This window comes from Schistocerca americana, chromosome 2, assembly GCF_021461395.2.
Source record: "Schistocerca americana isolate TAMUIC-IGC-003095 chromosome 2, iqSchAmer2.1, whole genome shotgun sequence".
NCBI lineage: Eukaryota > Metazoa > Arthropoda > Insecta > Orthoptera > Acrididae > Schistocerca > Schistocerca americana.
The window spans coordinates 888,198,662-888,224,396 of record NC_060120.1 but is presented as its reverse complement, the minus strand read 5'-3'; the positions used below and the strand labels follow the sequence as shown (position 1 = coordinate 888,224,396).

The 25,735-nt window shown below is 41.0% G+C and overlaps 1 protein-coding gene across 1 annotated transcript in view; it reads right to left on the bottom strand.

Moving 5' to 3' along the window:
• Nucleotides 1-2,848: 2,848 nt before the first annotated feature.
• The window catches only part of LOC124594524 (lactosylceramide 4-alpha-galactosyltransferase-like), a 78,115-nt gene continuing 55,228 nt past the window's right edge, over nt 2,849-25,735 (bottom strand). Inside the window, exons 3-4 of the mRNA XM_047132898.1 lie at nt 20,908-21,127; nt 2,849-3,109 (exon numbers count right to left, since the gene is read on the bottom strand). Coding sequence (XP_046988854.1) covers nt 2,849-3,109; nt 20,908-21,127 — 481 coding nt within the window. The remainder of the gene's footprint in view (nt 3,110-20,907; nt 21,128-25,735) is intronic.

The window sequence follows — 25,735 nt, the reverse complement described above, 5'->3', positions numbered from 1 at the left end:
TGACCTTTTCTCCACCAAAATTTGTACTTCCTGCCATATTCTGGGCGATGGGAGGGTGAAGGGGAGGGGGTTAGGCTAGTGGAGGTAGCCCAGTTGACCTATTTTCCTGGCAAAATTTTAACTTCCCACTATGATGTCATTGCAACATTGCCATATCTATTGCCGCCATCCTGGATCAGCCATCTTGAATAAATGCCGAGTGGGGCCATACATAGTTTGCCCTACTACTCCCCTTAACATATAACAGTGTTAAATATAGTTTCTCCTACAATAATATGTGAAACTGAACAAAATTCTGTACTTTACTTCAAGTGTAGCATCAAGTCTTCATGTGGCTAGAACCAAAACCTAGTTACAGAGATGCTGGTGGCATACTCTATTCAACATGTGATAGGTGATCTAAACACAGAATATTTATTTTACTGCTTACAAACTGATGCTTCAAACAAAAAAATTACAGAAAACTTAGTTCATTTGTGGTGCAATATTTAAAGCCAAAGATGCCATTCAAAATAAGTTAAAAATTATATGAAAATACTGATGAGTCTGCTAATGAGATTTTTCAAAAAATTCCAAAACAAATGAAGCAATAGAAATTATCTTTTCACTAAGTATGTGGACTACGTGCTTGACAATAAAAATGCTAATTTTGGAATTAACCATTCTTTATTCACAGCTATGAGAGATTTGGTCCCAGATTTGACTGAAGAAAATTGTGATGCGCACACATTGCATAACTGCATGAGATATGCCATAAGATTTTTATTGTAAGAGATAGAGAGTGTAATTTTGAGAAGTTCGTTTTTCATAGTCTACTGTAAAAGGAGGAGAACTGAACAGTTTATAGAAGTATTGGATGAAGATTTTCATGAAGTGAAATGGCAAGTGGAAGCTTGTTTGCCCTCTCTTGCATCCTGTGTATGTGCACTATTATTAAACTGGAAAGCCATCAGAAGTTATTTTGTAAGCTTAGGAAAAAACTTCCAGTGATTATGCAAAAATTAATTATACATATCCTTGATAATGACTTGACTGACATTTACTTGTATTTTTCTAATCACAATTCTTACGCAATTGCCTTACAGAAATTTTCAGTTCTATAAAAGAACTGAACATTTCTGTAAGTCAATTGCATAAGAATTTTTGATGGGCTTGTTGTCATGAATAATCTTAAATACTGAATAACAATAAAAAGTACTTTTCCTTGGATATAAAACAAGCAAAAGTAAAACTGTTTTCATGTGAACTGAGTACCACAATTCGTAGAAATCTTTTGTTATTCAGTTAAGAGTAGGCCTACCTAAATAAATAGTGTCACACACTGGTTATTTACATTAAACAATATAAATTTAAAAAGTAATATTGAATGTGACCATTTTGTTAACACAGTTGAAAATTTAAACCTGCAAGAACATTTTAAATGGGGGTGATCTTTCTAGGGAAAATGTATTATTAAATGAATCATATGATAAAATGTATACTTTACTGCACAAAAAAGCAAGAGATATTTAATAAGACAAATGATGGTTTTACAAATTTGTACAAACTAACTTCATTTCTGCTGTCAATTCCCACCACTTGGGGGTCCACAGAGAAAGTTTCTTCTGTGTTGACTAGTAGCTCTGAATTTTATAAAAATTGATTTACATACTTACCTTAAATATAGACTGCAAAGACGCTGCGAAGCCGTTTAGCAGTGGCAATTATTTATTAAACATCGCTAAACATAACAAAAATATAGTTTTAAACTACATAATTAAGCAAAATAAATAATACTGTATTTTTATGCAAAGTATTATGTCCCATCTTTAAGAAACCAACAGATTCTACTTGCTCAAAAACAGATTGCAATCCTAGTTGTAACAGACACCAACGAGTTAAAAAGTTTGTCACACTCAAAACTCCATGTAAAATGTATGGTCAAGGCCTATCGAAATCTTTGATATATCAGAGTGCTCACATACCTATGGTTGTGATCACTGAGCTTGAAACTGTGGGTTTTTATCACAAACGCTTTAACCACACAGAAATTTGGCTGCATGAGTGATTATCATATTTTGTAGATGCGTAGGGTACTTCTTAACATCTAAAAGAATAGGAAATGAATCCTGATGATAAATCTAAATCTTTTTCATTTTTAGTTGAGCTTAAATCTTTTTCAGTGGGGTGCTTCATCAAAACTTTTATTTCAGTTTGGTCAATTTGCTGCGTTGATAACATAGCCACAGTAAGTAAGTGACTGAAGGTATATCACTAAAACGTCACAGAAATCCATGCTAAATGTCATACTTTCAAGAAATCATAGCATCTGGCCACAAATATGCTACCTGTGTGACAGTCTGAAAACTGTTAGAGTGTCTCTAATAAGTGACAGATGAGTTCGTCGGTCTTAGAATTGTTAAAACGAAAATAAACAAAATAAAATCAGAGTTTTTACCTGGCAACGCTGAAGAGGGCTACTTTGTTTTAATAGTGATGTCACAATTAGAATAAGCAGCGTCTTCTTGGCGTACTTATTAGATCGTGTCCGTTGACATGGTGGGACTTTCAAAATTGATCACTTGTCCATTTCCGCACCACTCCTCTATAACAGATTTTACCTGAGAAGTACTGGATTTGAGTCCTGAGATAAATTTTTTTTCAATTACTACATATCAGCTATTTCGACACAAAAGTAGCCCATTACTTTTCAAATGGAGGGTCGGAATATTAGGCAAGTCAAGAAGGTCAGATGTCTATGTCGTATCGCCACAAGTTGAAGCCCATCAGAGTACATCTGAATAATTTGGGGCAGCATCGGGTTTACGAATTTCTGGAACGATTAGTCTGTACAAAACGAAAAGCACTATTAGAAGTGTCCCGCGGCGGCGCTGAAGGAGTTCGGACAATTTTTGCGGGCGAGTATAGCGTAGACTGAGTTTTGTGGCACGACGTCAGCTTCCGCGCTGACCTTGTTCCACACGTGGGCTGCGTAAGCTCGGTGCATGACAGCTAGCGTGCTCTTGGTGTCCTCCTCAGAAAAGTACCTCCTCCACCTCTCGAAGGGCACTGGGTACAGCAGCAGCGGCCTCAGAACTCGGAAACCACGACAGTTCCTCATAAGTATTACCTGCAAACATGCACACATATAAAATGACGCATCGATGCCTGAAACCTTACTCTTTTGCTGCTTTTCCGTATATTATCTACAGGGCAGATACACGGAAAGCGTCTTAACCAGTGAACTTATGGGGAAAGGCAGGACATAGCGATTCGGAAGCAGAGTGGCACAGTTATGCCCTAATGCATATAAACTCCACCCCTGATAGCATGAAATAACTTACGGTCTATTCGCCCCGTGAAAGGCAATTAAATGTGGGGCAGATCTTACAAAAATACCATGGACGACGGGCTAAAAACAGGACCGGTGTAAGCAACTTTAAATAGGATTTGTATCATCTGTAAAATGATACAAGTAATTTACATTGAGGTGACAAAAGTCATTGTGTACGTCTTAATATTGTGTCGGACTTCCTATTGCTGGACATGACATGGATTCAACAAATCGTTGCAAGTTCCCTGCATAAATATTGAGCCAAACTGCCTCTATAGCCGTCCATAAATGCGGAAGTGTTGCCGGTGCAAGATATTGTGCACGAAGTTCGATAGGATTCATGTCGGGCTATCTGGGTGACTAAATCAACTGCTCAAATTGTCCAGAATGTTCTTCAAACCAATCGCAACAACTGTGGCTCAGTGACATGACATAACTGCTTGGGAACATGAAGTCCATGATTGTCTGCAAATGGTCTCCATGTAGCTGAACATAACCATTCCGGTTAATGATCGGTTCAGTTGGATCAGCGGTGCCAATCCGTTCCATGTAAGCATAGTCAACACCATTATGGAGCCGAGCCACCACCAGCTTGCACAGTGCCTTTTGGACAACTTGGGTGAAGGGCATCGTGGGGTTTGCGTCACACTTGAACCTACCATCAGCTCTTACTAACTAAAATCGGGACTCATCTGACCAGGCCACAGTTTCCCAATTGTCTAGGCTCCTACCGATACGGTCACGAGCCCAGAAAGATGCAGCAGGCGATGACGTGCTGTTAGCAATGGCACTCGAGGCGCTCGACTGCTCCCCACAGCAAATTAACGCCCAGTTTCGTAGTACTGTCCTAACCGTAGATTCTTCGTATGTCCGACATTGATTTCGGCGGTATTTCACACAGTGTTGCTTGTCTTTAAGCAGTGACAACTCTACGCAAACGCCGCTGCTCTCAGTGGTTAAGTGAAGCCCGTCGACCACTGAGTTGTCCGTGGTGAGAGGTATTCTTGGCACACTCTTGACACTGCAGATCTCGAAATATTGAATTCCGTGACGATTTCCTAAATGAAATGTCCAATGCCTTTAGCTCCAAGTACCAATCCGCTCCTTGTCACTGTACACGCGGCCCCCCACGTCGGAGGTTCCAGTCCTTCCTCGGGCATGGGTGTGTGTGTGTCTTTTCCTTAGCGTGTGTTAGTTTAAGTTAGATTAAATAGAGTGTAAGCTTAACGACCAATGGATCTTACCACAAATTTCTAAGTTTCCAAACCAAACCGCTTTCAAAATCTCTTGCTTCCCGTCGTGCAGCCATAATCACGTCGGAAACCTTTCTACCTGAATCACCTGAGTTTGTGGTATGTAAATAGAACACTTAATTCACAGGATAAAATTAAAACCATATGGTCAGTTGTGAAGGAAGTGCCTGATCAGCAACACAAGGTTGATGATATAAAGTAAGTCTGTAGTAAAAATATTTCTGTTACTGATAAATCAGATCTATGTACAGTATTTAATAATCATTTTCTGAGCGTTACTGCTGAATTAAATAAAAATTTAGTTTCTACAGGGAATCATATAACTATCTTGGCAAATGCCTTACCGAGATTGACGTCTGAAATAATCCTCTGTCATACACACAAGGGGGAGTTCTAGTCAGTAATTAAATCACTGAAGACCAACGACTCTCATGGATATGATGGAGTGCCTAGCAATATATTTAAGTATCGTGCTGCACATGTTAGCCCTGTATTTAGCAATATTTGTAATTTTTCCTTTAGGTATGGTCCGTTTCCTGAACGATTAAAGAACTCAGTAGTAAAGCAACTTTATAAAAAGGGAGAAAAGGAAAATGTAGACAATTTTGGACGTATATCTATGCCATCAGTGTTTGCTAAAGTTATTGAAAAGGCTGTATACACAAGATAATTGATCATTTTGGGTGAAGGATAATTGATCATTTTATGTTATGCTAAATGCTGTCATATGTACAGTTCGGCTTTAGAAGTCGTTTAAGAACTGAAAATACTATATTCTCTTTTCTTTGAGAGGTACTGGATGGGTTAAACAAAAGGTTTCGAGCGCTAGGCATATTTTTTGATTTAACTAAGGCGTTTGATTGTGTTGATCACAAAACATTGCTCCAGAAGTTGGACCATTACGGAATATAGGGAGTAGCTCACAACTGGTTCACCTCTTACTTTAGCAACAGACAGTAAAAGGTTATTATTCACAATGTAGAGCATGGCTGTGGTTTCGGGTCTGAGTGGGGTACAGTCAAGTGGGGGGGGGGGGATCAGTGTTGGGACCACTCTTGTTCCTTATTTATATAAATGATATGCCGTCTAGTATTACAGATAACTCTAAAATATTTCTATTTCCTGATGACACTAGCTTGGTAGTAAAGGATGTTGTGTGCAACATTAGCCTGGTTTCAAATAGTGCAGTGCATGACGTAAGTTCATTGCTTGTAGAAAATAAACTAATGCTAAAACACAGTAAGACCCAGTTTTTACAGTTTATAACACACAATTCAACAAAACCTGACGTTTTAATTTTACAGAATGGACATACGATTAATGAAACTCAATGGTTCCGATTTCTAGGTGTTCAGATAGATAGTAAAGTGTCCTGGAAAGCCCACGTTCAAAATCTTTTTCAAAGACTTAATACTACCATTTTTATTAATTGGACGGTATCTGAAGTAAGTGATTGTTCGACACGAAAATTAGTCTACTTTGCTTATTTTCATTCGCTTATGTCAAATGGTATTACATTTTGGGGTAACTCTTCCTATTCTAAAAGGATATTTCTGGCTCAGAAACAGGTGGTTTGGGCAATAAGTGGGGTAAGTTCATGATCGTCTTGTCGACCCTTGTTCACGAGTCTTGGTATTTGACATTGGTTTCTCAGTATATATATATATATATATATATATATATATATATATATATATATATATATATATAGGGTGAGTCACCTAACGTTACCGCTGGCTGTATTCCGTAAACCACATCAAACACTGACGAACCGATTCCACAGACCGAACGTGAGGAGAGGGGCTAGTGTAATTGTTTAATACAAACCATACAAAAATGCACGGAAGTATGTTTTTTAACACAAACCTACGTTTTTTTAATGGAACCACGTTAGTTTTGTTAGCACATCTGAACATTTAAACAAATACGTAATCAATGCCGTTTGTTGCATTGTAAAATGTTAATTACATCCGGAGATATTGTAACCTAAAGTTGACGCTTGAAACCTCCGACGTTCAGTTGCGTGTTGTAACAAACACGGGCCACGGTCGGCGAGCAACATCTGCAGGGACATGTTTACGATGACGACCGTGTTTACGAGTGTGGCTGTAGTGCACTGTTGTGGTTTGGTCTAGCTGTCGCAGTGTCCGCATGTAGCGCTTGCTGCTATTGTTATTCTGCATTCGTCACGGCACGCAGACCAACAGTAGTACACCGTGTTACCAGACGTCTGTGATAGTGTAGAGTTGTAGGAACTGTGATCATGGTGTATTCGAACTCTGAAAAGGCGGAGACGATACTCATCTATGGCGAGTGTCGACGAAATGCAGCTGAAGCCTGCAGGGTGTATGCAGAACGGTACCCGGACAGACAGCATCCAACGTGCCGCACATTGCAAAACATCTACCGCCAACTGTATGGAACAGGTATGGTCGTAGCACGCAAACGGGTCCGTAACAGGCCCGTCACAGGGGAAGAGGGTGCAGTTGGTGTGTTAGCTGCTGTTGCCATGAACCCACACATGAGTACACGGGACATTGCGAGAGCCGGTGGACTGAGTCAAAGTAGTGTCATGCGCACACTGCATCGTCACCGCTTTCACCCGTTTCATGTGTCGCTACATCAGCAATTACATGGTGATGACTTTAATCATCGAGTGCAATTCTGTCAGTGGGCATTAACAGAGAATGCGCTGCAGTTGTACCTGTTTACCGATGAAACGGGTTTCACAAACCACGGGGCAGTGAATCTACGGAACATGCATTACTGGTCCGTGGACAATCCTCGCTGACTCAGACAGGTAGAGCGACAGCGACCGTGGACTGTAAATGTATGGTGCGGAATCATTGGCGACCACCTCATTGGTCCTCACTTCATTGCAGGGGCCCAAACAGCTGCAACATACATCGCGTTTCTACAGAATGATCTGCCAACGTTGCTCGAAAATGTCCCACTGGAAACGCGTCGATGTATGTGGTATCAGCATGATGGTGCACCTGCACATTCCGCAATTAACACTAGGCTGACCCTTGACAAGATGTTCGACGGGCGTTTCATAGGACGTGGAGGACGCATAAATTGGCCAGCCCGTTCTCCTAGTCTTACACCTCTGGACTTCTTTCTGTGGGGTACGTTAAAGGAGAATGTGTACCGTGATGTGCCTACAACCCCAGAGGATATGAAACAACGTATTGTGGCAGCCTGCGGCGACATTACACCACATGTACTGCAGCGTGTACGACAATCATTACGCCAGAGATTGCAATTGTGTGCAGCAATTGATGGCCACCACATTGAACATCTATTGGCTTGACATGTCGGGACACACTCTATTCCACTCCGTCAACTTTAGGTTACAATATCTCCGGATGTAATTAACATTTTACAATGCAACAAACGGCACTGATTACGTATTTGTTTATATGTTCAGATGTGCTAACAAAACTAACGGGGTTCCATTTAAAAAACGTAGGTTTGTGTTAAAAAACATACTTCCGTGCATTTTTTTATGGTTTGTATTAACCAATTACACTAGCCCCTCTCCTCACGTTCGGTCTGTGGAATCGATTCGTCAGTATTTGGTGTGGTTTACGAAATATATCCAGCGGTAATATTAGGTGACTCACCCTGTATATATATATATATATATATATATATATATATATATATATATATATATATATATATATTCCTTACTGTCATTTCTTGTTAACGATATTAGCTTATTCCCAAGAATAAGCAGCTGTAACTCTGTTAATACTCGGCAGAAATCAAACGAGCTTTTGGATCGGACTTCCTTAACTCTTGTGCAGAAAGGTGTGCAGTATACTGCTGCTTTCATTTTCAGTAAGCTGTAGCTCGAATTCAAGAACCTTAGCACGCGCTTTCAAATCTAAACTGAAGAGTTTCCTCTATTCTGTTGAGGAGTTACTTGAAAAATGAAGGTGATTTTTGTTGTATTGTTGATTGCGTTTACTTAAACTTATGGATTCACTTTTTTGGGTTCATAATCATTTTATTTTTATCTGTTATTACTTTTATGTGGTAAATGTATTGACCTTGGAGATTTGCTCCTCAATTTGGTTCTACGGATCTTGACGTGTAAATAAATAAATAATAAGTAAATAAGTAAATAAATAAATTACAGTCCTGCCAGTCCACTGCCTTTATATACAATAGTCTAGGTGTAGCGCCTTTGATTAGTAATCAAAACGTTCCCGATCCTGGGTTCGAACCCCGCCATCACTTAAGTTCTGAATAAAAATCATTAGTGTTGGCGGCCAATGACTTCCGGCTTAAGAAGTCACCCTCATTCTTCTGACAATGACCTTGTCAAAGGGAGAGGAAGAGCGGACATAGGTTCAGGGCACTCTCTTGCCCTTGGGGTGGGGAGCTGCCCCTAAATGTGAAGGGATCAGCAGTGATCAAGGGCATGAGGATGAAGAAAGCTGCAGAGGCCACTGTTCTAAAGACACATAATGTGTTATCAAAAAATGGTTCAAATGGCTCTGAGCACTATGGGACTTAACATCTGAGGTCATCAGTCCCCTAGAACTTAGAACAACGTAAACCTAACTAACCTAAGGACATCACTCACATCCATGCCCAAGGCAGGATTCGAACCTGCGTCCGTAGCAGTCGCGCAGTTCCGGACTGAAGCGCCTAGAACCGCTTGGCCACCGCGGCCGCCAATGTGTTATCTACATGGAATGTGTCCTGTACATGAAAAATAATATCATGGCGATCTCTCCATTGCAAAAGATTCCGGAATAGTCCCCCATTCAGATGTCCAGGAGGGAACTGCCAATGGGGACGTGACCATGAGAAAATGACTGAATATCCAACGAAACGATAACGTCCTACGAGTAGGGGAATGGAATGCAGAAGTTTAAACATGGTAGCAAGCTAGAAAATCTTAAAATGGAACTAAAAGAACTCAATCTAGATATCGTGGGGGCCAGTAAAGGGAAATGGAAAGAAGCGCAAGATTACTGGTGAATTGAGTAGAAGGTCACATCAATAGCAGTGGAAAACGCTATAAAGAGAGTAGGATTCGTTATGAACAGAAACGTAGGGCAGATAGGGTGTACCTATGAACAGCTCAGTGATATGGTTTTTCTAATCATAGTCGACAGGAAACCATGTATTATGTGTGTTGACATATCAGGATGAAGATGAAGAGACAGAGAAAGTATACGAGAATACTGAACGCGTTAACCAGTATGTAAGGGGGTATGAAAATCTGATAATGATGGATGACTGGAATGCGGTTATAGGGGAGGGATAGAAGAAAGAGTTACGGGAGGATATGTGCTTAGTACGAGGAGTGAGATGGGAGAAGGATTCATTGAATTATGCAATAAATTTCAGCTAGTAATAGCGAGTACTCTGCTCAGAAATCACGAGAGGAGGAGATATACTTGGAAAAGGCCGGGTGATACTGGAAGATTTCCGTCAGATTACGTCATGGTCAGACAAAGATTCCGAAATCAAGTAGTGGATTTTAAGCCATATTCAGGAGCAGATATAGACTCAGATCGCAACATCGTGGTGAGGAAGAGTAGGCTGAAGTTTACAAGATTATTTAGGAAGAATCGATACGCAAAGAAGTGGGCTATGGAAGTACTAAAGAATGACGAGATACGTTTAAATTTCTCTAAGGCTCTAGATATAGCAATAAGGAATAGCTCAGCAGGCAGTTAGAGTGAAGGGGGATGGACATCTCTAAAGAGGACACTCGCAGAATTTGTATAGATAAATATAGGTACAAAGAGGGCAACTGCGAAGGAACTATTGGTAACAGAAGAAATACGTCAGTTGATCGATGAAAGAAGGAAGTTCAAAAATGTTCGGGGAAATTCAGGAATGCAAAATAGTAGCCGCTGAGGAATGAAATAATAGTAAGTGCAGTGAAGCTAAGACGAAATGGCTCCATGAAAATTATGAAGAAATCTAAAAATAAATGATCGTCGGAAGGTCTGACTCAGCATATGGGAAAGTAAAAAAAACCTTCAGTGAAATTAAAAGCAAGGGTGGTAACATTAAGAGCGTAACGTAAATTCCACTACTAAATGCAGAGGAGAGAGCAGGTAGGTGGAAAGAGCACATCGAAGGCCTCTATGAGGGAGAATATGTGACAGAATATGGAACAGGAATCGATATAGAAGAGATAGGGGGTGGAGATGGCTCTATGAATAGCTGAATGAAAAAAAGGCCAGATTATAAGAATGAAGGTGTACTAATATGAATGGAATAATTTGATCAGAGCTGGTTTCTTTACGGAAGAAACTGAAGCTAATTTTGTCGTCTACTATTGTAAGAGTGAGATCTAGAAAATTCACCCCACTTTCTTCTGAAAATTTCAGTTCTGAAAGCAATCTGATTAAAACTGTTGCTGTCAATAATGGCTATGATCCTTCTATAGTAGATAGTATTTTAATAGGAAACCCAATAAGAGAGTTACAACCCTAGGCCGTTCTAATAACGAACCTAATGAAAAGAAAAAATTATCGCTGTACCATTTATGGGTTCAATTTCTTACAGGATCCAGCGTTTGCTTCAACATAAATAAAACTGTAGAGTAGCCTTCTCCACTAATAATTCTTTAAAAAGTAACATCATATATAACTTGAAACCTGCGCTTTCCCCTCTGCAGAATTCTGGTGTTTTTAAAATTATTTGCGGCAGTTGTCCTGCCTATTACATAGACCAAACAGGCCCAGCTATTTCGACAAGATTTAAGGAACACATTCTCGGCAAAAAAGACACCAATGTTCACAATTCAACTTTCGCTGACAATTTGTTAATCAAAGGACATAATCCGAAAGATGTAAGAGACGTCCAAATCTTGCACTCGGAGAATGAAGGAGAAGAGCTAGAGATTTTTAAGGTAACTTGCCAGTGAACAGCTGGAAAAGCAGTAAGAATTTTCATAAAGTTCATGAGGGTCTACCTACATAATGCGAACTCTGAATACAAAGAAATTTTAGGACAGTGAAAGTGTTTTAAGGATGACGATTTTGGTATAAGAATAATCAGAATAGTTTTGACATAACCTTTATTATACAAAAACTTACGTCGGTCAGTAATTTAAAATTTTTCTGGCTGGTCTATGTTTGAAGTCTATTGAATTATTATCTACTTTTCTTAGATGCTTAAAACTTCATGCACACATTTATGACATTATTATCTAACAAGTGGACTACAATCAAATGATTTCACTGAATAGTTTTTACACTATAAATACATAAATTAGACAATTAAAATTAAGGTAATTTTTATAATTAATAAGGGTATATTTATTTCCTCCTGGTGATAATAAGCTGGTATCTGCAGTCTACTTTTCTCCAAATGGTAGCCTGAAATATCACAAAAAAATTTCAGACCTGCAGCTGAAAAACTTTTTTTTTTTTGCATAAAATAAACCTCTCAGAAAATTTGATTCCTGGGAAATTCAGTTTAATGGTACATCTCATCTGTTACTCACCTCTGTTGTTCTTAAATCCCTCCGGTTGCATAATATTCTTGGTTTGTGTGTTCCTCATCTTCTCTCTTCCTTTTTTGCTCATTTGTGCTATTCTGGCGTATTTAGTTGCCTCAAGAACCCATTTTTCGCCTTCGGTCACTCTCAAGGATTCAATTGCCATTAGTGCTTGTCTCATATTGAAACCAGAAGTTAGTCCCAACAACTCTAAAACATGACATATGCTAACTGCCTCATCACTAAAGCAAATAACTGCATCTAATGCACCTAATATCATGGTATTGAAACCAAAAAACACAGTTTTAGGCAGGCGATCCCATATCAGATGGTTGAAACATTTATTAACATTTTGTGTCTTTCCATGTAAGCACCGTGACAATAGTTTAGTGTCACTTAGGTTCTGTATATAGGCTTAATTGCTTCCAATACCTCAAATGGCAGGGAGTGATGGTGTGCATAAGTCTCACCATTTGCTATTGCTTTTCTGTATCCACACCATGCGTCTTCACCTGAGAGCAGAGAGCATGCTGTGGATGGTCATCTGTAGAAGTTTTATGAAAGAAGGTAGCCCATACTGCTTTCTTCATGACCTCAATATTGTTCGATTCCTTCTTATGGCTAAACCATAATAGAGATGCAGTTTGTCCACCTCTTCTTTAGTAAGATGACGCTGACCACCAATTGGTTTGCCATCACTGAGCTTTTCCCCTTCATGTCTTTTATTAGCTTATGTAAAGGTGTGCCCATCCCCTTTTGGAAATGACCAACATACTCTAACTTTTCAATTTTTACAGTTCTTCCATAAGGCATATTTTCCAACAAATTTGCAAACCCTTTGGGGCCTCCTTCTCCAAGGTATTTCACATACCGTACACCATAATTCTCTTCTGATCTTTGAAATATTCTGAAAACTTCCTCTAATTCCATTCCACCACTGTACCCAGAAAAATTCTGAACACAAACATGAGCCTAGTTATTTCCTTTGCAACCATGGCAGTACTTTGTCATACATTCTATGTCAACCACCTTTCCATTTTGTAGGGATGTTGCGGTGAAAACACCATTCAATGATAGGTGACCACGCTTCTGCCATGTACCATCAAAGGCTTCAGCTATATCAGTGTCACCTTCATTGCATGACACAGTTTCTTCTACTGCTTTCTTCACAGACACAGCACTCACTTGACCAAGACTGTCAAGAAGTAGCTATGTGTACTTATCAAATCTTGTAGGTGGGGACAAATTCATAATAGCACAAAATGTTAGAACTGCCTTTCTATCCTTCCCAACACACCTCATTCCGTATGCAAGTCTGATATTTGTGTTATAAACTCTTCCTTTGCACAATCCAGAAGAATACCCAGTTTTAGTTACCCCACAGAGATCACAAACCACTTTTAACTTACTAGTCACACCTTTCCTGCCTTCAGAATCTTCGACGATTTTAATACCACCTTTTCCACAAAGCGCACACACAGCAGCGTTCTTTAGAAGCGAACATAAAACACTCAATTCAGCAATTATGGAAGCACATTCCGTTACAGTGTTTTGAACATATCTTGTAGGAACGTCACTGGGTATTCAAATATTTTAGCTTCTGTCTTGAGGCACTTGGCGGAGTCGACATAACATCCAGTTGGTTTGTGGATGTAATTACACAGCCTCTACTTTCCAACGAAGTAAACTGATTACCATAAAACTTACATATTCCAGTTCCAAAACACTTTTTTTCAGGCATAACGACTTCCGAGGATGACACTGCACCAACAACTCAACAACGTACAGAAGTTTAAACACAAAGAACTCTCGAAAACCATAGATATACAAAAAGAAATAAAAAAGCATCGGAAAGCATGTGTGCTAACAGGGTTGCCAACTCAAAAAACGATTACGCAGTGTATCTCTTCGAAGTGACAAAATAATAATGACGCCATTTGACATCCAACCGCAGCGGAAACACGGCCGTTGCCGCGTAACGACATATATTTAAATTTTTAAAGATGTTCCCAATGTCCGAATCGATTCATTCAACTAGAATTTTGTTCAAAAAACTCAAAATAATGATTTAAGACGGAAAAAAATTCGAATTTTTGAAGCAGATTCACTAGCAAGGACAGTCTCGTCCTTAACGGACAGTTGCAATTACACAACAAAAACGTTTTTCAAGGTATAGAGCCGCTAACAAAAAATGGTCTGAAAGGCGTTACTCTCCTTAATGTAGACTCTTAAATATCGTATTCCTTTCCATTTTTATATATTCTATGTACAGTTTTTGAACTATATTTCTTTTGTAAAATAAGACCGTTACAGTAAGTCGTAAATTTCATGCACTAGTTGCTATTGTTGCCTGTAGTGTTAAATTGTTCATGCAATGTCTCATTTACTCTTGTCTGTAGTTCAATCACTTCTTGCTAGATGGCGCGAATCTGTTTTCGTGTCCAACCCGTGGCCGCCTTGGCCTGTTAGCCGTCTAGTGTGACGGTGGAGGCGGTTTGATGCACTTCTTGGCCCTAATGGTTCAAATGGCTCAGCTAACATCTGAGGTCATCAGTCCCCTAGACTTAGAACTACTTAAACCTAACTAACCTAAGGACATCACACACATCCATGCCCGAGGCAGGACTCGAACCTGCGGCCGTAGCAGCAGCGCGGTTCTCGACTGAAGCGCCTAGAACCGCTCGGCCACAGCGGCCGGCTCTTGACCCTAAGCGACCTCGCGACTGCCATTGTATTTCGATGGAACATTTTATTCCAATAGACAAACATTCTTCATGTCGATGGATCAGATGAAATGTTTGGCTTTGTTGACGGAACCACAACTTCATCTCTCCTTGCACGGATTCATCACTACCAAAGTGAAGACCCCGAAGGTATTGTTTAAGTTTTGGAAACAAGTTGAAAATCAGATGGGGAAAAGCCGTGGCTGTATTGTAGATGGTTGACGACAGTGAACCCAAAGCATCGGATTGTTGCAAGTGTGGAAGTGCGCGTGTGTGGGATCCCATTTTCTTGCTGAAGGACAATGGCTCCAAATGTGGACGAGCTCTTCGAATTCGAAACTCGATTACAGCACGCTGTTCTACACCAACGACATAATTACGTTATACACCTCATCTTGAATGCTACAATTTGGTGTCCTCTAGCGGCAGAGGGCTGTAAATATGTAGACACGAAGTGCTGAGACGTAGAATGTTAAGTGTCCATTTTATTTAAAAAGCTGAAGAAGTTTTCACATAAAAATTTCGGAGGCATTAATTTTTAGCACGCCCTCGTAGATATTGTATATTATCCTTCTTTCCATACAGCTTAATCCCATTTTTCCACAGAATTTTGAACATATTGCATTATTTTGCGTGGTATAACGCTTACTGTAGGTCGACAAATTCTACGAACACGTACTGATTTTTCCTCATTCTTGCTTCCGTTACCAACCGTAACGTCAGAATTGCGTCCCTGTTGCCTTTACCTTTTCTAAACCCAAACTGATCGTCATCTAACACAACCTCAGTTTTATTTCCCATTTTTTCATATATTATACTTGGATGCTTGAGCTGTTACGCTGATTGTGCTGTAATTCTCGCACTTGTCAGCTCTTGCAGTCTTTGGAATTGTGTAGAAGATGTTTTTCCGAAAGTCAGCTGGTATGTCGCAAGACTCGTACATTGTAAGTAGGCTGTTTAGGTTTTTATGTTGGTAACGCCCTGTAGCGCTCTATATGAATATCACTGACTGTGCTATGTGCAGTCTGTGGCTGGTTTGCATTGTTGGAATTTGCTGTTGTAGTGTTGGGCAGTCGGCTGTTAACAGCGCGTAGCGTTGCGCATTTGGAGGTGAGCCGCCAGCAGTGGTGGATGTGGGGAGAAAGATGGTGGACTTTTGAGAGCGGATGATCTGGACGTGTGCCCATCAGAGACAGTAAATTTGTAAGACTGGATGTCATGAACTGACATATACAGGGTGAGTCACCTAACATTACCGCTGGATACACTTCGTAAACCACATCAAATACTGACGAATCGATTCCACAGACCGAACGTGAGGAGAGGGGCTAGTGTAATTGGTTAATGCAAACCATAAAAAAATGAACGGAAGTATGTTTTTTAATACAAACCTACGTTTTTTTAAATGTTACCCCGTTAGTTTTGTTAGCACATCTGAACATATAAACAAATACGTTATCAGTGCCATTTGTTGCATTGTAAAATGTTAATTACATCCGGAGATATTGTAACCTAAAGTTGACGCTTGAGTACCACTCCTCCGCTGTTCGATCGTGTGTATCGGAGAGCACCGAATTACGTAGGGATCCAAAGGGAACGGTGATGGACCTTAGGTACAGAAGAGACTGGAACAGCACATTACGTCCACATGCTAACACCTTTTTATTCGTCTTTTCACTGACGCACATGTACATTACCATGAGGGGTGAGGTACACGTACACACGTGGTTTCCGTTTTCAATTACGGAGTGGAATAGAGTGTGTCCCGACATGTTAGGCCAATAGATGTTGAATGTGGTGGCCAGCATTTGCTGCACACAATTGCAATCTCTGGCGTAATGAATGTCGTACACGCCGCAGTACATCTGGTGTAATGTCGCCGCAGGCTGCCACAATACGTTGCTTCATATCCTCTGGGGTTGTAGGCATATCACGGTACACATTCTCCTTTAACGTACCCCACAGAAAGAAGTCCAGAGGTGTAAGATCAGGAGAACGGGCTGGCCAATTTATGCGTCCTCCACGTCCTATGAAACGCATAGGAGGAGTGGTACTCAAGCGTCAACTTTAGGTTACAATATCTTCGGATGCAATTAACATTTTACAATGCAACAAACGGCACTGATTATGTATTTGTTTATATGTTCAGATGTGCTAACAAAACTATCGTGGTTCCATTTTAAAAAACGTAAGTTTGTGTTAAAAAACATACTTCCGTGCATTTTTGTATGGTTTGTATTAAACAATTACACTGGCCCCCTCCTCACGTTCGGTCTGTGGAATCGATTCCTCAGTATTGGATGTGGTTTACGAAATACATCCAGCGGAAATGTTAGGTGACTCACCCTGTATATATATATATATATATATATATATATATATATATATATATATATATAAAATGACTTTTGAACACTATTAAGGTAAATACATTGTCAGTCAGGGCCATTCTTTTGTAGGGATTTTTGAAAGTCAGATTGTGTTGCGCTGAAAATATTGTGTGTGAGTTTAGTGTTGATTAGAATAAGTAAAGATCGAAATGTCTGAGTACGTTCAGTTCTGCTAAGCTGCTTGAAAATCAAATAACGTAATGGGTTTATCAGCACAGTAATTCAATAATTTTCCTAAGGGGACGTTTCAACATTCTCAACGTGAATAGTCGTTTTGTTACCACTTCCCGCAATGATTTCAGAAATGCTGATGGAATGTTATCTATGCCTTCTGCCTTATTTGATCTTAAGTCCTCCAAAGCTCTCTTAAATTTTCACTACAACACCGCATCACCTACTTCTTCTAAATCGACTCCTGTTTCTTCTTCTATCACACCAGACAAATCATTACCCTCATAGAGGGCTTCATGTACACTTTCCACCTATCCGCGCCCTCCTCTGCATTTAACAGTGGAATTCCCGTTGCACTCTTAACGTTACTACCCTTGCTTTTAATTTCGACAAGGGTTATTTTGACTTTCCTGTATGCTGAATTAGTCATTCCGAAAATCATTTTTTTTTTCGATATCTTCACATTTTTCATGCAGCCATTCCTTTTAGCTTCCCTGCATTTCCTATTTATTACATTCCTCAGCGACTTGTTCTGTATATCTGAATTTTCGTTCTTCCTTCTTTCATCAATTCAGGTGAAGTATTTCTTCTCTTACCCATGGTTTCTTCGCAGTTACCTTCTTTGTACCTATGTTTTTCTTCCCAACTTCTGTGATTGACCGTTTTAGAAATGTCCACTCCTCTTCAATTGTACTGCCTACTGAGCTATTTCTTATTGCTGTGTCTGTAGCCTTAATGAACTTCAATCGTATCTCGTCATTCCCTAATACTTTCGCAGGTTCGAATCCTGCCTCGGGCATGGATGTGTGTGCTGTCCTTAGGTTAATTAGGTTTAAGTAGTTCTAACTTCTGGGGGACTGATGACCTCAGAAATTAAGTCCCATAGTGCTCAGAGCCATTTTAACCATTTGAAGGTATAAGTACTTAATGTGTAACTACATCAACAGCACGATGCATAGATGAGCGTTCTTGCCCACACCCCTCTGCAGACAATGCACGGCAAGTGATGCAGCACATACCACGGCATCGTGCATTGGAACAGTGGAATGGGGAGAGAGGGGGTGGACATCATGAGCTATAGTTACCGAAGAGGGCCGGCATGTTAGGGTAGCTGATGTTATTACACATAATTATAGTAGCTTACTTGCCATCCTTATCATAACAAAACTGCTGATATGGGAACTCCGCTGCAAGTAGCAGCTAGTTGCTTATCAGGTAACACGGCAGTATATGCAGAAGAACTTATACTTGGTTTTCAGCAGCCATGGAATCTTACATATTTGTATCAGCTGCTAAGAAGCGAAACATGCGGCTCGGTGTGTAGTTTGTAGCAGTTGGAAAGCAAGTCGTAAAAGGAAAACATGTTATGGGCGGCACCACTGGCCTACTGTTTCTTAGTAATTTAGGCGAACAGAGGATAAGAGAGAGAAAGAGTGTTCCTGTGAGACACGTGACACAATGTGATTCCAAGTAGTGGCAGATGTCAGCACTTAACAATACCCAGGAACACTCGTGCAAAAACTTGTGAACGTTTATCCACTTGACACGGCTCGGTTTTCAAGAAAATTATATTACTTAGTATCGCTGTGAGTCCATGCGTTCGTAAGTTGTAAGAATGATCACTGGGAGCAGTCACATTCATAATACATCTAAGAACGTGTGTTAACGGAACGATTTAAAGTGGAACGACCACATAAAACTAAAAGCATTTAAGACAGATACCAGACTGAGATTTACTGGAAGAATCATCAGGAATTGTAATCCGTCAACAAATGAGGTAGCTTACAAACCGCCGTTCAACCAGTACTTGACTCTTTCTAAGCAGTCTAGGATCTGAAATAGAGGAAAGGATAGAGAGAAGGTACAAAAATCGCCAGCGCATTTCGTTACAGGTCTATTTAGTAATTGCAAAAGTGTCAAAGAGATGCACAGCCAAGTCCAGTTGCAGACACTTCAACAGATGCATTCCGTATGACGGTGTGGTTTACTGTTAAAGTTCTGAGAGCGTACATTCCTAGATGGGTCAATCAATATATTACTTCTTCCTATGTATATCTCAGGGAAGACCATGAACATGTAATTAGAGAGATTCAAGCTTACGGAGGCTTTCAGAAAGGTAGAGGCACCAGAGAGGTAGACCTGACGGTACTCTTCAAAATGGAAGCAAGACTGAAGAAATATCATGACACGTTCTTAGGATTTATCGACCTGGAAAAAGTTTTCGATAGAGAAAAATTGTGCAAGATGTTCGAAATTTTGAGAAAAAGTAGGACTAAGCAGTAGGGAATGACGGGTAACATACAATATTTCCAAGATCCAGGGGGTAACAATAAGACTGGAAGACGAAGAAGTCCTCCGATTAAAAAGGGGGTACGACAATGATGCAGTCCTTCGCTTCTACTATTCAATTTATATATCGAAAAAGCAATGACAGGAATAAAATAAACGTTGAGGAGCGCCATTAAAATTGAGGCTGAAAGGATATCGATGTCGATGTTTCGTGGGGCGCTCAACTGCGCGGTCATCAGCGCCCGGACGAAGTCTCGATTTTTACACTGTCCAAATTTTTTTTCACAATCCAATCTAGCCACTGTCACGAATGATGATGATGATTAGTATGAAATGATGAGGAGAACACAAACACGCGGTCCCTGGGCAGAGAAAATCCCCAACCCAGCATGGAATCGAAAGGATATCGCAGGTGACATTGCCACGCTCAGTGAAGGTGAAAAAGAGTTACAGGAGGCGTTCAGTGGAATGAACAATCCAACGAGCATAGCATATGGACTGAGAGTATAGTGAACAAAGACGAAAATAATGAGAAGCTGCATAAATGACAATAGCGAGAAGCTAAATATCAAAACTGGTGATAACGAAGTAGACGAAGTTCAGGAATTCTGCTTCTTCAGAAGCAAAATAACCCAAGATGGACGATGCAAGGAAGTCATAAAAAGCAGACTAGCACAGGCAAAGAGGGCATTCTTGGCCAGAAGAAGTGTACTAGCATCAAACATAGGCCTTAATTTGAGGAACAAATTTCTAGGAATGTACATTTGGAGCCCATCGTTGTCTGGTAGTAAATCATGAACTGTGCGAAAACCAGAAAAAAAAAGAGATTCGAAGCATTTATGATGTAGTGCTCATTGTTGAACATTAGGTGGACTGTTGAGAACTGGGGAGGTCTACTGCATAATGCAGTTCACTGACAGGAGGACTGTGTTTCGACTTCAGAGAATAACCTGCACAGTACTAGAGGAAGCTGAAGAGGATAAGAGCTGTAAGGGAAGGCAGAGACTGGAATATATACAACAAATAATTGAGGACGTAGGTTGCAAGTGATACTCTGAGATGAAGATTTTAGCATGGGAGAGGAATTCGTGGAGCTCCTCATAAAACCAGACTGACGACTCAGAGCGGACCAGCACTCTTTCTTCTGGTGAACCATTCGCACGGGTAAACAAATCGCCCTCTGTCAAAGACTGTAACCTGGCTTGCAAACTGTAGACGGATATGTAGAGAGAGAGTGACGGTCATAACGCTTGAACTGGTGTAATGTGGTTCTGTGCTCTTGACTTACCTTGTTGACGTTGCAACGTCGAATCAGCAACTTCTTGAGTATTGCGCCGCCGTTGGACGTCCATTCCTGCCCATTGAAGTCCGTCCGAAGACTTTCCATGTAGGCATTAGCCAACTCCTCACCTGCTGAGCCCGGCCGTAAAGACATATGCATTGCACCATTGGCGATCGAAGAAGCGCTCTCTGCTGCAATCCAGTTTTCACCCATCTGTGAAAGGTCTCTGTGAATAATAAATTCCAAAATCAGTTTGGCAACGAACCATGGCTGGTTTAAAATGTTATTGTGTTTTTGTATTTCTTTTATATAGACTGTGCATATATATATGTGTATAGAGACCGGGCCAAATATCTCACGAAATAAGCATCAAAAGAAAAAACTACAAAGAACGAAACTCGTCTAGCTTGAAGGGGAAACCAGATGGCGCTATGGTTGGCCCGCTAGATGGCGCTGCCATAGGTCAAACGGATATCAACTGTGCTTTTAAAAATAGGAACCCCCATTTTCTATTACATATTCGCGTAGTACATAAAGAAATATGTATGTTTTAGTTGGACGACTTTTTTCGCTTTGTGATAGATGGCGCTGTAATAGTCATAAACGTCTAAGTACGTGGTATCACGTAACATTCCGCCAGTGTGGACGGCATTTGCTTCGTGATACATCATCCGTGTTAAAACGGACCGTTTACCAACTTCGGAAAAGGTCTATATTGTGTTGATGTATGGCTATTGTGATCAAAATGCCCAAAGGGCGTGTGCTATGTATGCTGCTCGGTGTCCTGGACGACATCATCCAAGTGTCCGGACCGTTTGCCGGATAGTTACGTTATTTAAGGTAACAGGAAGTGTTCAGCCACATGTGAAACGTCAACCACAACCTGCAACAAATGATGATGCCCAAGTAGGTGTTTGAGCTGCTATCGCGGCTGATCCGCACATCAGTAGCAGACAAATTGCGCGAGAATCGGGAATCTCAAAATCGTCGGTTTTGAGAATACTACATCAACATCGATTGCACCCGTACCATATTTATATGCACCAGGAATTGCATGGCGACGACTTTGAACGTCGTGTACAGTTCTGCCACTGGGCACAAGAGAAATTACGGGACGATGAAAGATTTTTTGCACGCGTTCTATTTAGCGACGAAGCGTCATTCACGAACAGCGGTAACGAAAACAGGCATAATATGCACTACTGGGAAACGGAAAATCCACGATGGCTGCGACAAGTGGAACATCAGCGACCTTGGCGGGTTAATGTATGGTGCGGCATTATGGGAGAAAGGATAATTGGTCCCCATTTTATTGATGGCAATCTAAATGGTGGAGTGTATGCTGAATTCCTACGTAATGTTCTACCGATGTTAGTACAAGATGTATCACTGCATGACAGAATGGCGATGTGCTTCCAACATGATGGATGTCCGGCACAAAGTTCGCGTGCGGTTGAAGCGGTATTGAATTGCATATTTAATGACAGGTGGATTGGTCGTCGAAGCACCATACCATGGCCCGCACGTTCACCGGATCTGACGTCCCAGGATTTCTTTCTGTGGGGAAAGGATATTTGCTATCGTGATCCACCGACAACGCCTGACAACATGCGTCAGCGCATTGTCAATGCATGTGCGAACATTACGGTAGGCGAACTACTCGCTGTTGAGAGGAATGTCTTTACACGTGTTGCCAAATGCATTGAGGTTGACGGACATCATTTAGAGCTTTTATTGCATTAATGTGGTTGAGCCGTGGTAAAAATTACTCTTTTGAAGAGTGCGCCGCAGTGCGTAGTGTGAAGCAGTCGTCCTCCGTTTCTGGCGGTGGCGCCGCTGTGGCAGTCGCAGCTTTGGTGTCTTCCTCTGGTGGGAAAAGGGAAAGGCTGCCTGTTCACGTGCGTTTAAGGGGCGCTATGAGCTCGCCAGTTGGTGAGTCTGGGTGAGTCTGGAGTCAGTCTGGGGTCAGTCTCCCAGCTTGCTAGTCTGTCTCTCGCCCGAATTTGTGGCGCAGTGAGAGAACTCAAGGAGTGGTCGCCTGGTCGGGGACATAGTTCCTGCGTCTGCGCGTTAGGCCACCAGTCTGCTCGAGTTGCTCAGGCAACGGTCATTGGCGGTTGGATCGATCGGTTGGTCGGTCGCGCACTGAGACACAAGATGACTTGTCCGCCTTGAGCGTCGGCGCATTTCAGGTCGCCATGTCAGTCCAGGGGGCCGCGTCGTAAAGCGAGGGGTAGTGGCTTCGCGGCCGACACGAGAGCAACAGAAGTCAACCCACGACATCGGTCGGGTCGGTGCGAGCTGCGACGCCGTCAGACGGGAGATCGGCGCGCCTTCCTGCGTCCATTGAAGCAGCTGGCAGCGAACGGTTCGGGACAGCGTTTTGGGGGTGCTGCGCCAGGTCTTCGCCAGAAATCGCAGTTTGTTAAAAGTTAAGTGATTGGTGATATGTTGTTTCATTTACTTGTTAAATTCTACTTGTTTTCTTGGTGAGGTCACCAGCCGCTTTGTTTTGGGGTCGTCCCACCATTCTTCTCCGTTTGCCCGCCAGCGGGAAGGTGGTTATTTATGAATTGGGTGGTCCATTTTTCCCCTGTGGAGTAGGGGCGGGTTAGAGCAACCTGTGGTTCGGGTTGTTCGGTAATCGCCCTATCAATCTGCCGTACGTTAATAGCTGCCTCTGTCATGTTTGTCGGATTCGGTGTGTTAACGAATTTATTGCTTGAAGTGTAACGGCCTAATTCCTGAAATATGTTTTTATCTTTCCTATCATCTTGAGAGGCGGTATATGTGTACTGTAGAGCATGTTTGGCCAACCTTGTACAATTTATGTAAGATTGCATTTCATAGGCTTTTATTTAAATAGTCATTTTAGTATATAAAGTTGCCACCCTTCCACCGTAAGACTTTTCTTGAAGTTAAAATCAAGTTGCACCTTCGGTGGCAAGTTAATGTTTTAATTTTAGTGTTTTGTACCATTTCCATCCCTCCTACGGGGTGCATAGTTTGTGTGCTTGTGTCAATTGTTAAAATTTTTACCTTAAGGTAATCTGGTGTGTTGCAGATTTGCACCTGTGTAGTCTTCCAGAGGTTGTGAGCGGTCGTGACTACGGCCGTGTCAAAAGGGAGCGGCAAAGTTCTCAGCCCGAAAGCTCATACACTCTAAATTTTGTTTCTTTCTGCCTCTGAATGAACTGTAACTTGATATTTAGAGGGTGCTTTCTGCTTATAATTTTAAATCTGTTTCTCAAAAATAAAAGCTTTTAGGAATAAAATCCCCATTTGTTAAAAGCAATTTCATTTTGATTTCATCAGTTACTCCCTGGCAACTACTTCCACGCTCACATAGTGTGATTAAATGTGTTAATGTTCTTGACGAATCGCTAGTAAATACAGTAAATTCTTAAGAATAAGTTTTGAAAGTAAAATCACGGTTCAGTGGTATTTACAGGTAATTACGCTGTAACAGCATGCGTCCGCAGGAATGATAAGTTCACAAAGGTAAATGTATCACATTGTAACATCCGAAATAAAATGTTCAAACGTACCTACGTTGTGTAGTTTAATTTAAAAACCTACCTGTTACCAACTATTCGTCTGAAATTGTCAACCATATGTTTGTGACTATTACAGCGCCATCTATCGCAAAGCGAAAAAAGTGGTCCAACTAAAACATTCATATTTCTTTACATACGACGCGAATATGTAATAAAAATTGGGGTTACTACCTAAAAAAACGCAGTTAATATCCGTTTGACCTATGGCAGCGCCATCTAGTGGGCCAACCATACCGTCGTCTGGTTTCCCCCTTCAAGCTAGACAAGTTCCGTTCTTTGTAGTTTTTCGTGAGATATAAGTCTGTATGTACATATATTTTAAGAGGAAAAAGGGAAACGAAGGAATTGTGGGAATGGAATGGACATCGGTAGATGTGATGTACGTGTACACGCAAACAAACTATTAAAATTTCAGAGAATTTGGATGATCTCTTCAAGAGAAAGAGATTTGTAAATTGAGCACGTCAAAAACTAGTTGGTTTACCCAAGGGCCTTATAGAAGCAGTTATTCAGCGTGGTGTTGATTGACATAATTGTCAGATGGCTTCCTGAGGGATATCGTGCCAAACTCTGTCCAACTGGCACGTTAGATCGTCAAAATCCACGTTGGATGGAGTGCCCTACCCGTAATACTCCAAACTTTCTCAACTGCGCAAGTGAGGAGAGATCCGGTGAAATTTCTGGCCAAGGTAGGGTTTGACAAGCAGGAAGACAAGGAGTAGAAAGTCTCGCTGTTTGCGGGTGGGCATTGTCTCGATGAAATGTAAGTTCTGATTGGCTTGCCGTGAAGAGCAACAACACGGGGTGTGGAGCACCGTCGAGGTACCGCTGCTGTGCTGCAAGGGTGCTGCGGATGTGTGGTGTGTGTACTGTAAGACCTTCGTTACACACACCATCAGATTATTTGACTTGTCGCTCTAAAGAAGTAGGCGAGTGTCAGCAATATGTCTCGTGGTCTTATTGTGGCGTGTTTATCTTCTGCCGTTAGGTCAGACGATAGAAATGCCACTTGCACGCTTAGAGTAGCAGATTGAGGGTGACCAACTTTAAACAGAACTTGATTAATTTTCACACACATTTATTAAAATAATAAAAAACATAGACATTGCGTAACTTGATTCTGGATGCTGTTTACAATTGACAATCTGAAGTTCCTTTGGTCTTGGCACGTTAATCTTATGCTCACATACCTCTGATACTTGACAAAGTGTCTATTCGTTTATCTTCATGGCTATGTACAGGAATATGATAATCGTATTAGGCGCAGACTGAAACTT